General features: G+C 44.3%; 1 protein-coding gene across 4 annotated transcripts in view; it reads right to left on the bottom strand.

The window, feature by feature from the left end:
- Positions 1-2676: 2676 nt before the first annotated feature.
- LOC102947972 (tectonic-3) overlaps positions 2677-14577 on the bottom strand; it is a 62057-nt gene continuing 50156 nt past the window's right edge. For all 4 annotated transcript variants that reach the window (XM_043552399.1, XM_043552398.1, XM_037903611.2 and 1 more), the window contains 3 exons: positions 13820-13985; positions 12487-12624; positions 2677-3822 (listed from right to left, as the gene is read on the bottom strand). In XM_043552399.1, coding sequence (XP_043408334.1) covers positions 3601-3822; positions 12487-12624; positions 13820-13985 — 526 coding nt within the window. In that variant the 3' untranslated portion in view covers positions 2677-3600. The remainder of the gene's footprint in view (positions 3823-12486; positions 12625-13819; positions 13986-14577) is intronic.

The following is a 14577-nucleotide window of genomic DNA, read 5'->3' as shown; positions in this document are numbered from 1 at the left end:
GGGGTTCCCCGGGGAGGGGAGGACCCTGAGTGTGAGGGTACTGCTGCGGGCAGTACCCAGAAGGGGCACTGCAGGCTGGTGAGGGACATGGGGTCAGAAATACTATAAGTGGTGGAGATTGACCAGGAAGCAGGTACCCGTAGGGAGACACCAGCCAGCAGGAGGTGCTCTGAGGCTGGGATGAGCTAATTCCCAGATGACCGGCAAGAGGTGCCGCGGCAATGAGTGCAGATTGTGCTACAGTCCAACATTTCTTCTCTCGCAATTACATCAGTGAAAACATAGTGAACAAATATCACTAGTTGTGGTTTATCTTGTATATCTGTGGATTCATTGAGAATTCTTTAGATCATTTTGCATCTTGCTTGCAACATCATCACTGATCTGGGAGATCTGCCTCTCTGCACTATGGCACAAAATTGGAATTTGCTTTATTAGTCATTAAGTTTTGTGTTACTTGGATCTAAAATTGCAACCACTTCTGCAACATTCTTCTTAACAAATTCTCCATCACAATATGGACATTTAGCATGAGTGATATACCATGACTAACAAAACTAGCTTTGCTCATTGTCAGCTTCCTTACTGAACACCAAGGGTAGTCTCTGACTGTTTAGGCATGATTTTAATGCTTGTTTAGCCTTAATTCTGATTCAGGAGGGTATTTAGATGAAAAATTGTGATTCATTTTGTAGTAACATTTCAAATTGCTCGCTTTGTAGTGAGTAGGCAATGCATTGCAGTTAAGGCACAGGGGTTTGCCACCTTTAACAGTGAATGCAAAATCTTCCTCCCATTCTGGCTTAAAACTTCAGTTTTCTTCTTCATGCTTGCATTTCTTACAATTTGAAGATATCATTGTCATCCACAAAATTAACGTAGAGTTAACACTTAAATCTAAAACTATTCAAATGAGATTTGTGAACAGTAAACACAGCCTGTATTCTGTGGAATGCAGGGAGATCGTGAGCACACGAGGTCAGCACAACATTCTGAAAACAGAATGATGCAATTTCCTGATATAATGCACATGTGAGAGCTTCTCTTTCGATCGGCCTCACTCTCACGGTAGCTCAGGGCTTAAAATATTTTGAAGTATTTCCTGGAGGCCCCACACATACATTCTCTGCCTACCAGCTGTGTGGGGTGGTGGTGTGGAGGGCCGGAGGAGGTGTCTTGGGATTTTAGTCAGGACTTAGGGCTTCAGCTCGTGAGCTGCACTTTAACTGTAAAAGAGACACATACAGCTCACGAGCTGTGGTTTGACCACACCTTGAATAGATCTGTCAAGGCTGATTCCCCACTCTGGAACTTTGAGTACAGAAGGTGGGGGCCCACAAGGATTCTTAAAAAATTAATACTGGCCATTCCAGGCTAGTATTAAACTCCCAAGGTTACAGCTTTTCTCTGACCTTGGATGGGTAGATGCTGCCACCACCCAAGTGCAAAAAACCCCTTTTGAGAACCCAGGAAAAAGCACTTGGGAATTCCTTCCTGTGGGGTACCCTCAAGCACTTTCACCCCCACTCTGGGGAAGAGCTGAGAAAGAAAACAAAGGAAATCAGCTGTTGCCACCAGCTAATTAAACAACATATGCACAAACCTCTTAGGACACAAAAAAGCCAATCCTGTTCTTTAAAAAAGTAAATTTTATTAAAAAAAAAAAGAAAAAATATATCTGGAATTTAGGCTATTGCTAGATTTAAAAAAAGCAAATATAATAATTAAGCATCAAGAATGGTTTCTTGATATCCAGCTTAAAGGTTACAAGCAAAATAAAAGCACCTGGGGTTAGCACAGAGGAGTCCACAAGCCGAGAAGAAATAACCCTAATTGCATCTTCCTAGACATTCCCTGATTTACTTACATATCTGGGGTTTCAGATAAGCAATTCCTAGGTATGATTTGATGGTTTTCCATACCTGGCTCAAACCTCTTATAGCACAGTCCCAGCCCTGTCTCTGCTCTCTGCCCTCTCTCTGGAGAACAACAACAGACAGACAAAGGGAAGTTTTTTCCCCAATTTTAAAAAGTTCTAGCCCTCCCATTGGCTCTTTTGGTCAGGTGTCCGCTCCCTTTCTTTTACCTATGGGCTTTTTAACCCTTTACAGGTAAAGCAAGTAGAGAACAGCTACCAAGAGGGATTTTATAGCTAACTGGCTGGCTGGGTGTCCATAAAAGGAAGCTACCGCCACCCCCCCCACCTGTCCCCTTCATTTATCCCAAGATAATAGAGGTCTTTTCCAGCCCTGAAATCTATGAAATGTCACTGAGACACAGGAGGCCAGGGTCAAACCCTAGGTGTTGCATGACACTGCAGCCTCATAATAAGTTGCAAACCTTTTCTAAAATAATTAACTTTAATCTCCAACTGCTCACAATGGCCCATCTCCTATACATCATCCAACATTCACGATGGCTGCCACTGCCAGTATAGCCTCTGCTTGGACCTGACGCAGTAGTACTTCCCAGTTTTAGAGATTCCTAAACCACCACAGGTGGGGAGTGTGGCACTGAGCTCATACGCATGAGGGAAGAGTTGTAAGGGTGGAAAGGAGAGCTGTCAAGATACCTGGGCATAAAATTCCCAGGACAGTAATCCCAAAGGACAGAACCTCCATAATTCCTTGTGTCTTGCATATCCATCTTGCAAATAAAAACATTTTTATAAAGTAATGCATGTTCAATTGATAATTTTATTTGAAGAGATTAACACAAAAATAAGAGATAAAGATTGACACAGATGCACAAGGCCAGCTTATTTAAAATGGGCCAGAGGAGACTAGTAGATAGGTCATTATAGTACCACTCACTGAATAATAATTCAGATCCCCTAACAAAGGCATACTTTCTAAAGACAGTCACAGAGGCACTGATAGTTTCTATTGAAACCATCACTAGATAAATTATATCAGATTTAAAATGTATGATTTACAATTCCACATGGAAAGATGAGGCCCTTCTGTAACAGGGAGCTGAACAAGTGAGCTCCAGACTCCCCACCAATAGGGAGGGAAACTAGAAATGAAAGCCACACTTCTCTCCATACTGCTCAGCTCAGAAGGGACTTTTCCTTCTTGTAGGGGACAGAATAAAGAGAGTTCCTTTTCATTCCCTCTCTCCTCTTTGTTCCACACAGAGACTGCTCCTTCTGCCCTCCCATCCCCCATGAGCAACGCTGGGTTGACCTTCACAGATCTGCATAAAGGGATTGCAGACATGGAAGAATCACAGGTGACAGATGTTAATCATGTCACAATGCACTACAGGAAGGAACAGGGATAGCATGATGATAGGCACAGGGTGAGAACCTGAACAGAATAGAAGAGTCTTTGGTCTGCATCATATTCTGACTGTACCATTATATTAACAGGATTCCCTGAAACACCTGCCTTTTCTAGCTGTCAGATAAACACTTTCTTTGCTGTTCACAAGAACAAAGAGGAATCATTTAGGTCACTGTATCTCTCGTATTGTCTCACCCAGGTGAGGAACAGGCACCAGATATGACACCAGGATACAGCAGGATGGAGTGAGCTCTCTGGTACTATCTGGGCATAAATGTTGCCATGAGGAGCAGAGCACCAGACTTCATTCTCTTCAGAAGCTGAGAATGCTGCAGAATGTGAGAGACATCAGGAAAGCACCAGCCAGGTCTCCTTGACAGCTTATCCCCCCATTCAGTGCAACCTTGAAGGGGAAAAAGAAGTCAAATGGGAGTTTCCAGTACGTGCTGGGCTGGCTACGTGGAGGCTCTGGCCGTTCTGTCATGTCAGTGAAGGCAACGACGGTTGTCAAAGGCACCATGGTCACGCTGAGGGACTGCAGGAAAAGAAAAACACCAACAGCTTAGCATTCCCAGAGCCACAGATGCATCTTCCAACATAGGGCATGTTTCTGCAGAGGTAAAGGCTGCCCAAAATGACTGGTGAGGCTCCAAATAGCAAGGAGTCTCCACCAGCTATTACTACCATCTCCTGTAGATAGATCATATTTTCAAAGTGAAAAGAACTCTGACACTGTGGTCAAGCATACCACAGGGAAGTGTTTCGATGAGGTATAAGAGAAATGTAGTACTTTCATGTGTGGGTATACCCCTTTCCCTTTCCCCTTCAGAATGAAGAACTGGGACACTTTACAGAGCAGTGTAGAAGAAGAATAGTTACTTACCCAGCAGTAGCTGTGGTTCTCCTAGATGTTTTTGTCAGTGTGGTTCCCACTGTAGGGTGTGCATGCACCTCATACATACAAAACCAGACTTTTTTTTTTATTGCTGTGTCCATTGGGGTCACACATGCACCCTGTGCTACCTCATGCTCCCATGACAGGGCACAAAAGGCAGAGCAGCCATGACCTTCTCTCGGTTCCCTCACAATCTGAAGCTCCTAGTAACCAAGGACTCCGAGAGCAGGTCATGAGATCTACACTGACAACATCTAGAAGAATCACAGTTACTGTAGCAAAAAGAAAAGGAGTACTTGTGGCACCTTAGAGACTAACCAATTTATTTGAGCATAAGCTTTCGTGAGCTACAGCTTACTTCATCGGATGCATGTAGCGTAAGTAACTATCCTTTCTTCCACTATGTATCAGTATGAAGCCCTACTTAGGTGATTGGCAAGCAGTATCCCCTCAGGATAGAGGGAATGAGGAATTCCAGCTGCATCAGTCAAATAAGGATTGTAGTTCTTGTGACCCATTGTAATTGGGGCAGCCCTCACTAGAAATGCCAAGGTCAGGGCAGGCTGCAAAAGGAAGAGCAGATACTCCCAAGACTGGTGGGTAATACTGAAGTTACACTCCCCAACTAGTCACAAACTGTGCTTCTGATCCCCCACACTGGTTATCAAGAAACAAAAAAAAAGAAATCACACAGCCCCCTTTATTGCATTCCAGTTCTCTGGCTCCCAATCAGCACCTAGGTCCAGTACAGTGAGAAGTTATTTAAAAAACTCTGCCCACATATACAAAATGTTCTTCTGACCCCAAAGGGTCAGCCATGTTACCAGATCAGTATAGGTTTGGATCTTACCCAAAATACCACACTGCCAGCCAATCCCTTAGTGTCTAAAACAAAAGGTTTATTATAAAGAAAAAAGAAAGAACAAGAGACAGGTTAAAGGGTAAAGCAGTCACATACATACAAAGACTTCAGAGTCCACATATCAGGTTCCTAGCAGTATTGGTGAGTTTGCTGACTTGAAAGTCCCTCTGGAATACATCCACAGCTTGGATGGATCATTCAGTCTTTATTCAGAGCTTCAGTTTGTAGCAAAGTTCCTCCAGAGGTAAGAAGCAGGATTGAAGACAAAATGGAGAAGATGCAGCTGTCTTTTATAGTATTTGGATCTAGACTGTTCTCAGTGGTAGCTGATGACAGAACAAGGAGTAATGGTCTCAAGTTGCAGTGGGGGAGGTTTAGGTTGGATATTAGGAAAAACTTTTTCACTCGGAGGGTGGTGAAGCACTGGAATGCATTACCTAGGGAGGTGGTGGAATCTCTTTCCTTACAAGTTTTTAAGGTCAGGCTTAACAAAGCCCTGGCTGGGATGATTTAGTTGGGGATTGGTCCTGCTTTGAGCAGGGGGTTGAACTAGATGACCTCCTGAGGTCCCTTCCAACTCTGATATTCTATGATTCTATTTTGCCATGCGCCCTGTACTTCCTTTGTTTCCAACACAATCTGCCCAGCACAAGGCTTGGAGGACCTTTTCTGTCCACAGGCATGCCCATGAATGCCTTGCTGAGTCATAAGGTGTATTCTCTGCTGTCTCTCAATGGGTCAGTTGTATAGCTGATGGTCCTTAATGGGCCATCAAGCAGGCTAGGCAGTGCTGATGCCAAACTGTCTGGGGGTGTCACCCAGAAGCATAGCACAAGCATAATAAAAAGGTGATACAAACACATAAATGAGATTATCATATCTGGCAAATCATAACATTTTTGCAGATACCTTACATGGCATATCTGGCACAACTCATTACAATTTTACAATATTGATATTCATAATATCCACACGTATCTCCCAGATTCCATACAGCATCAGAGTTCTACTCTCCTAAACTTGGCATCTGATCAGCTAAATCCAAGGCACAGTGCTTGACAAAGGTCAGTGGTTTACTCCACATCTCTGCCTTGCAGATGTCTGATAGTGGCACATGTCTGAAAAAGGTGGAAGAAATCACTTGAATGCTGGTGGAGTTAACCTTGATATTTAGTGGGAGAGGTACACTAGCCAACTAATAACATGAGGATGCATCATTTGATCTGTTTCAATATTCTTTGAGATGAAAGAAGTTGACCTTTTGAATGCTCTGGTATAGGGAGAAAGAGACAGGATTGACAGGTGGAATAATTTTGTTCTGTCAATAGAGCAGAGACCTGGAAATGACAAGTGTGTGTAATTTCTTTTCTCCCAGTGATAAATGTGCTTTTCAGAAGGAGACAGGCAAGCGGATGGATAGGCTCAGATGGAATTTTGAGACCACACTGGAGAGGAAGTTCTGATGAGGTCTCAGCATCACCTTATTCCAATGGAACTGCATTTGGGTTCAGCCAGGAGCGCCTGAAGCTCACTTACTCTTCTGACTGAAGTGATAGCGACTAGGAAGACTGTTTTCAGAGTTTCAGAGTAGCAGCCGTGTTAGTCTGTATTCACAAAAAGAAAAGGAGTACTTGTGGCACCTTAGAGACTAACTCTAAGGTGCCACGAGTACTCCTTTTCTTTCTGTTTTCAGAGTGAGGTGGTCCAGGAAGCATTCTGAGAGAAGCTCAACGAGAGGCTCCATCAGTCTCAAGAGGAGTACATTGAGGTCCCAGGCAGGAGTGGGTTCTCTGACCAGTGTTTGAGCATGTAGTAGCCCTTTAAGAAACTCTGATACCATGGGGTGAGAGAAGACCAAACATGACTGCACAGGCAGGTGATAAGTTGAAATCACTGTGAGGTGGACTTCAGTAGAACTGAATAAGAGACCTGTCTGCTTGAGCTACAGTAAGTCTTCAAGGATCTTTGGTACTGAGGCCTGGGCTGGGTCTAGGCCATTTTGGGCTATGCATAGTGAGAACCTATTTCCCATGCAAGAATATGTCCTTCTGGTAGATGTTTTCCTGGACCTGTATGGAGCAGTTTCTCTGTGTGGTGGTCAGCCACCCACTAGCTATACCATCAGGTGCAGAGACTCTGGTCTGCATGATGTGTCTGGCCACAATGCTGCAAGATCAGATCCAGGCTGTCTGAGAGATGGATCAGAAGCTGAATGGACATCTGGAATAGGTCTGTGAGCCAGAACTGACTTGGCCCATATTTAAGGCACAAGAAAGATTGTAGCTTTGTCTCTTGATTTTGGAAATCACCCTGGGAATGAAGGGAATTGGTGGGAAGGCATACAAGCAAGCCCTTGTTACACTGTAGCAAGAAGGCATCTGTTAGCATCCTTGGACTCAGACTCTTGTGGAGCAAAAGCTCTTGCATTTTGCATTGTCCTTAATGGCAAAAAAGTCTCTCATGGGAGTCCCCACGGATGGAATATCAGTTCTGTGATGGATCTGTGTAATGACCATTCCTGGTTGGTCACTGACTGTCCTACTTAGGAAGTCTTCTAAGTTGTTGCTGATTCCTGGGAGGTGAAGAGACATTGGTCTTACCACATTCTGATGGTACCAATTCCAAAAATCAGTGGCCTCTTGGCAGAGGAGCAAGGAGCAGGTGCCCTGTTGCTTGTTTATGTTGTTGCATAGCTGTCATATTGTCTGTAAAGCCCTGAATTATCGAGTTTGAGGACAGGCAGGAATGCCAGACAAGCTAGTCTGATGGCTCAGAGATCTACAACATTCACATGAAGCCCCATGTCATTTGGAGATCAGGTGTCTTTGATCTGCAAGTGGTCCAAGTGAGTTCCCCAACTTGTCACTGATGCATCCATGAGCAGGGTCTTTTTTTGGGAGGGGTGTCACAGGGTCCCTGGGCAATGCTCTGGAACTGCTCCCTACGAAGCCAGTCAGGACTCTGGGGAAGTCTCCTCTCTGCGAGCAGATTGTCTTCAGGGCAAAAAGCTCACACGGCTTCCACCTTCCTGGGTCTGACCTCGGAGCATTCAGCATCCTCTGCCCCTCTGTGCATTTCCCACAGTGAGTCTGCCCAGGCGGGGTCCTGGGGAAGCCAGATGGTCCTGCACCCCAACTTCTCAGTCAGATGTGACTCTTAGCCAGCCAGTAAAACAGACATTTATTAGATGACAGGAACACGGTTTAAAACAGAGCTTGTAGGTACGGAGAACAGGACCCCTCAGCTGGGTCCATTTTGGGGGGCAGTGAGCCAGACAACCATGTCTGCACTTCACTCCTCGTCCCCAGCCAGCTCCCAACTGACTCACCCTCCAGCCCCTCCTCCTCTGGGCTTTGTCCCTTTCCCAGGCCAGGTGGTCACCTGATTCCTTTGTTTTCCAACCCTTTAGCTCTCACCTTGCAGGGGGGAAGGGCCCAGGCCATCAGTTGCCAGGAGACAGAGTGCTGGCCCTTTGCTCTGCAACAATTACACTCCCTTATCCCACCACCTAGAGACTTACGAAATGCATAGGGGAAACCGAGGCACCCCTACAGTATTCAGAGGAAACATTAAGAACAGTCCCACTTCGTCACAAGGGGATTGAAAAAGGGACCCCTTTCCATGTGATTGCAGGTTCAAGCCACAAAACCAGTTCTGCAATGACATGATGTAGTACTTTGACCTTCTTGGCTATTGGATGTTTCATCGACCAATAGAGAGCCTTGAGCCAGAACTGGAGGGTACAAAAGCAAAGTCTGGCAAGTGGTGTCATATATATGCATACCGACATATGGCCTAGCACTACGAGGCATATTTGTACTGTTGTAGTTAGTTGTGACATCAAATGAAGTAATGTAGCAACTGGAACCTGTCCTCAGGCAGTGCACTCTTTCTGACGTCAAGTCGATTAGCATTCATAGAGCTGCTATTATCTGTGACAGCATGAGTGACAACTTTTTGCAGTTCACTAGGAGTGACAACTTTTTGCAGTTCACTAGAAGTCTCACGCAATTGAATAGGGACAAAGTGCAGTCCCAGCTCGCTGAGGTCTCCTGTTGTGACCTGCCCCAGATCAGCCAGTTGTCCAAATAGGCATTGATATGAATACCTTGACTCCTCAGGTGAGCCATTACCACCACAAGGTATTTTGTGAAGATCCTTGAAGCCGTAAAGAGTCCAAATTGCCATACCTTGTTCCAATACTGATTCAACTCTATCATAAATCTCAGGTACTTACTATAGGCCAGGTGGATGGCAATGTGGAAGTAAGTACACATCCTGCATGTCAAAAGGCACAAACCAGCTCTGAGCCTGCACAGTTGGACTTCATGGATTCACAGCTTCACAGATTCCAAGCCCAGAAGGGATCTTTGTATTCATTTAGTCTGACCTCCTGTATATAATGGCACAAAGAATATCCTTTTATAAAGTTTGCGGATGATATCAAACTAGAAGGGGTTGCAAGTGCTTTGGCAGAGAGGATTAGAATTCAAAATGATCTGGACAAACTGCAGAAATGGTCTGAAGTAAATAGGATGAAATTCAATAAGAACTTATTCAAAGTACTCCACTTAGGAAGGAACAATCAGTTGCACAAATACAAAATGGGAAATGACTCCCTAGGAAGGAGTACTGTAGAAAGGGATCGGGGATATAGTTGACCACAAGCTAAATATGAATCAACAGTGTAACACTGTTTCAAAAAAAGCAAACATTCTGGAATGTACTAGCAGGAATGTTGTAAGCAAGACACAAGAAGAAATTCTTCCACTCTACTCTGCGCTGATTAGGCCTCAACTGGAGTATTGTGTCCAGTTCTGCGTGCCACATTTTAGGAAAGATGTGAACAAATTGCAGAAAGTCCGGAGGAGAAAAATAAAAATGATTAAAGGTCTAGAAAACGTGACCTATGAGCAAAGATTGAAAAAAATTGGGTTTGTTTAGTATGGAGAAGAAGAGACTGAAGGGCCACATGATAAGAGTTTTCATGTTTGTAAAAGACTATTCAAGGAGGAGGGTAAAAAATTGTTCTCCTTAAACTCTGAGAGCAGGACAAGAAGCAATGGGCTTAAATTGAAGCAACAGAGGTTTAGGCTGAACATTAGGAATAACTTCCTAACTATCGGGGTAGTTAAGCACTGGAATAAATTGCCTAGGGAGGTTGTAGAATCTCCGTCATTGGAGGATTTGAAGAACAGGTTAGACAAATACCTGTCAAGAATGGTCTAGTTATTACTTAGTCCTGCCTCGAGTGGAGGGGACTGGACTAGATGATTTACAGACGTCTCTTCCAGTACTATATTTCTATGATATGAGTCTATAACACAGGCACAGAACTTCCCCAAAATAGCTCCTGGAGCATCTCTTTTAGAAAAACATCCAATCTTATTTAAAAATAATCAGTGATAGAGAATCCATCATAATCCTTGGTAAGTTGTTCCAATGGTTAATTACTCTCACTGTTAAAAATGTACACCTTATTGCTAGTCTGAATTTCTCTAGCTTCAACTTCCAGTCACTGGATCATCTTTTACCTTTCTTTGCTAGACTGAAGAGCCCATTATTAAATATGTGTTCCCTAGGTAGGTATTTACAAATAATCAAGTCACCCCTTAACCTTCTTTTTGTGAAACTAAACAGATTGATCTCCTCGAGTTTCTCACTATAAAACAAGTTTTCTAATCCTTTGGTCATTTTCATAGCTCTTCTCTGAACCCTCTCCAGTTTATCAACATCCTTCTTGAATTGTGGACACCAGAACTGGACACAGTATTCCAGCAGCCGTCACACCAGTGCTAAGTACAGAGGCAAAATAACATCTCTCTGCTCCTACTCGAAATTCCCATTTCCATCTTCAAGGATCAATTAGCCCTTTTGGCCACAGCATTGCACTGAGAGCTCATGTTCATCTGATTATCTGTCATGATCCCCAAAACATTTTCAGGGTCACTTCTTCCCAGGATACAGATACAGTTTTTTTCATTAATAGAATATACAATATTAGGGTTGGAAGAGACCTCAGGAGGTCATCTAGTCCAATCCCCTGCTCACACCAGGACCAACACCAACTAAATTGTCCCAGCCAAGGCTTTGTCAAGCTAGGCCCTAAAAACCTCTAAGCATGGAGATTCCACCATCTCCCTTGTAACCCATTCCAGTGCTTCACCACCCTCCTAGTGAAAAAGTGTTTCCTAATATCCAACCTAGACCTCCCCCACTGCAACTTGAGATCATTGCTGCTTGTTCTGTCATCTGCCACCACTGAGAACCGCCTAGCTCCATCCTCTTTGGAACCCCTGTTCAGGTAGTTGAAGGCTGCTATCAAACCCCCCTCACTCTTCTCTTCTGCAGACTAAATAAGCCCAGTTCCCTCAGCCTCTCCTCATAAGTCATGTGCCCCAGGCCCCTAATCATTTTCGCTGCTCTCCGCTGGACTTTCTCCAATTTGTCCAAATCCCTTCTGTAGTGTGGGGACCAAAACTGACGCAATACTCCAGGTGTGGCCTCACCAGAGCTGAATCGAGGGGAATAATCGCTTCCCTCAATCTGCTGGCAATGCTCCTACTAATACAGCCCAATATGCCATTGCCCTTCTTGGCAACAAGGACACACTGCTGACTCATATCCAGCTTCTTGTCCACTGTAATCCCGAGGTCTTTTTCTGTAGAACTGCTCCTTAGCCAGTCGGTCCCCAGGCTGTAGCAGGGCATGGGATTCTTCCTTCCTAAGTGCAGAACTCTGCACTTGTCCTTGTTGAACCTCATCAGATTTCTTTTGGCCCAATCCTCCAATTTGTCTAGGTCACTCTAGACCCTATCCCTACCCTCCAGCATATCTACCTCTCCCCACAGCTTAGTATCATCTGTGAACTTGCTAAGGGTGCAATCCATCCCATCATCCAGATCATTAATAAAGATGTTGAAGAAAACCGGCCCCAGGACCGACCTCTGGGGCACTCTGCTTGATACCGGCTGCCAACTAGACATCTAGATGTTAATCAATACCCATTGAGCCCAACAATCTAGCCAGCTTTCTATCCACCTTATAGTCCATTCATCGAATCCATACTTTTTTAACTTGCTGGCAAGAATACTGTGGGAGACCGTATCAAAAGCTTTGCTAAAGTCAAGATATATCCCATCCACCGCTTTCCGCATATCCACAGAGCCAGTTATCTCATCATAGAAGGCAATCAGGTTGGTCACGCAGGACTTGCCCTTGGTGAATCCATGTTGACTGTTCCTGATCACCTTCCTCTCCACCGTCTTCTGTGGAAGCATTAAATACTTGCCATTGCCAATCTATGCGGACAAATGGTAAGATCCCGTGAACTCCAACCCTTCAATACCAGAGCTATATGAAGGATCCCTCAGACTTCATGTAACCCATATCCCCCATGTTATGGCCTTTGGGGGTGGAGGTGCATAATAATGGTGCTATACCTTCAGAGACTGACACTGATACCAATATCGTGCTCCCAGCACTTGACTTTGTGGGTTGGACTGAAGGCCCACCTCAGCCCACAATACCTGGATCTTCAAGGACACAGGAACCATACAGCAGGAGGCACAATTCCCAGCCTGAGAAAAAAAAAGGGGGGATGTTTTCATAGATTTTAAGGCAAGAAAGGACCATTAAGATAATCTAGTCTGACCTCTTGCATAACAAAGGCCACAGAACCTCACCCACTAATTTTAGCATCAAGCACATAACTTCTGGTTGAGCTAGAACATATATTTTAGAAAGATATCCAGTCTTGATTAAAAATTTCAAGTAATGGAGAATCCACCATATTTCTAACTAAAGTTATTCTAATAGTTAATTACCCCCACCGTTAAAGATGTGCACCTTATTTCTAGTCTGAATTTGTTCATCTTCAGTTTCCAACCACTGGATCTTGTTTTGACCATTTCTGCTAGAATAGGGCCACCTACTATGAGAAATCTCTTCCCCATGTAGTTACCTGAAGACTATGATCCAGTCACCTCTTAATCTTAGGCTAGGTCTACACTAGAAATGCTACATTAGCACAGCTGCAGTGCTGCAGCTGCATTGCTGTAGCATTACAGTGTAGGCACAATAGCGACAGAAGGGGTTCTTCTGTCACTGTAGTAAATCCATCTCTCCAAGAGGCAGTAGCTAGGTTGACCTAGTGCTGTCCATATTAGGACTTAAGTCAGCTTAACTACATCCCTAAAGGGTAGTGATGTTGCTGGATCGACCTAACTTTCTAGTGTAGATCAGCCCTGAGATAGATAAACACTGGATAAGGGTAAGTCTCAAAGGACAACATTTCAGCAGGATAACTCAGTGGTCAGACAGAGGCCAATATTAACACAAAGATTACAATACTAGCATTATAACAGCAACAAAGAAGTGGGTAGAGTGAGCTCTACTGCACAGTCTCAGAACTGGCCAGTAAAACGTTGGCTGCAGTATTAGACCTCTCCTACCCACTTATACACTGGTAATATGGGGCTACAAAAGTTAATCCTGCTGGTTCCCTGCTTGCCTAGTCAAAGAGGAGCCTCTAAACAGCATGAGTGTGGAACAACAACATCTATTTGTATGCATTAGGGCCCCTGAACTGGGTCAGTGGTCTGACACACAGAGTAATATGTACCCTGTTTGACTCCAGTAGCGAGCTACTAACAAAGAAGAAAGAGAAAACTTGGATTCTCTCCCACTCCCACAATCCCCAAAGCAATATAATCTTGCATGCCGAGCTCAGAAGAGTAGAACTTGGGTTCAGAGTTGGCCCTCCATTCTTATTACCTGCATGCTGCAGTTCCGGACAATGAGGCTGGTCCACTGATCTCTCTGGGTTGGCTCAGCACTGCCAATTATGGCCAGAGCCTGTGGGCTGCTCACCCCCTGGAGGGCCTGGTATAGCTTCTCCTGAAAGTAGCTACAGTTTCCATCCTCCATTGTTTGGGATATGCTGGAAATGAGACAGAACACATCTTTGGCAGTCTGAGTCCTTTGGAGCAGAGAAGCAGCCAGTTCTTAATACAGAGCATTTTTCTTCAGTAATGACCCCATTTCAAGGTGTCTACTACTTTGATAATGACTGCATAGAGGAATTTTGGAAATGTTAGTGTTCAATTCTGTATAGATTCAGCCCATGTCCTCCATGAAAGTAAAAGGGAGAAGAAGAGTGCACAAAACACTGACAATGATTCGCTGCATGTTGAGGAGACTGATGGAGTGCCTCAGATATCCTATCACCATGGGGTTTTTTTGTTTGTTGGGGGAGGAGGGTATCTCCAGGAAGAGAATGAACCAAATTATTGACCCTGTAAATCATGGAGTAGGAATATCACTTCATAGAGTACTTCATTATAATGAAGGCTTGGCAGAATTCATTTTTTACACCTCCCCCCCCCCCCCCCAAAAAAAAAAAAAAAAAAGTACATCAGAAGCAGGAAGCTTGCCACTGGATGATCGAAGTGCTAAAGGAATACTCTAAACAGACAAGGCCATTCTTTGCATCAGTCCTCACTGCAGAAGATGCAAGGGAGATTCCCACATCT

The sequence above is a fragment of the Chelonia mydas genome, chromosome 7 (assembly GCF_015237465.2).
Source record: "Chelonia mydas isolate rCheMyd1 chromosome 7, rCheMyd1.pri.v2, whole genome shotgun sequence".
Classification (NCBI taxonomy): domain Eukaryota; kingdom Metazoa; phylum Chordata; order Testudines; family Cheloniidae; genus Chelonia; species Chelonia mydas.
The sequence above is the reverse complement of the archived record's forward strand: the minus strand, read 5'-3'. Positions and strand labels throughout refer to the sequence as shown.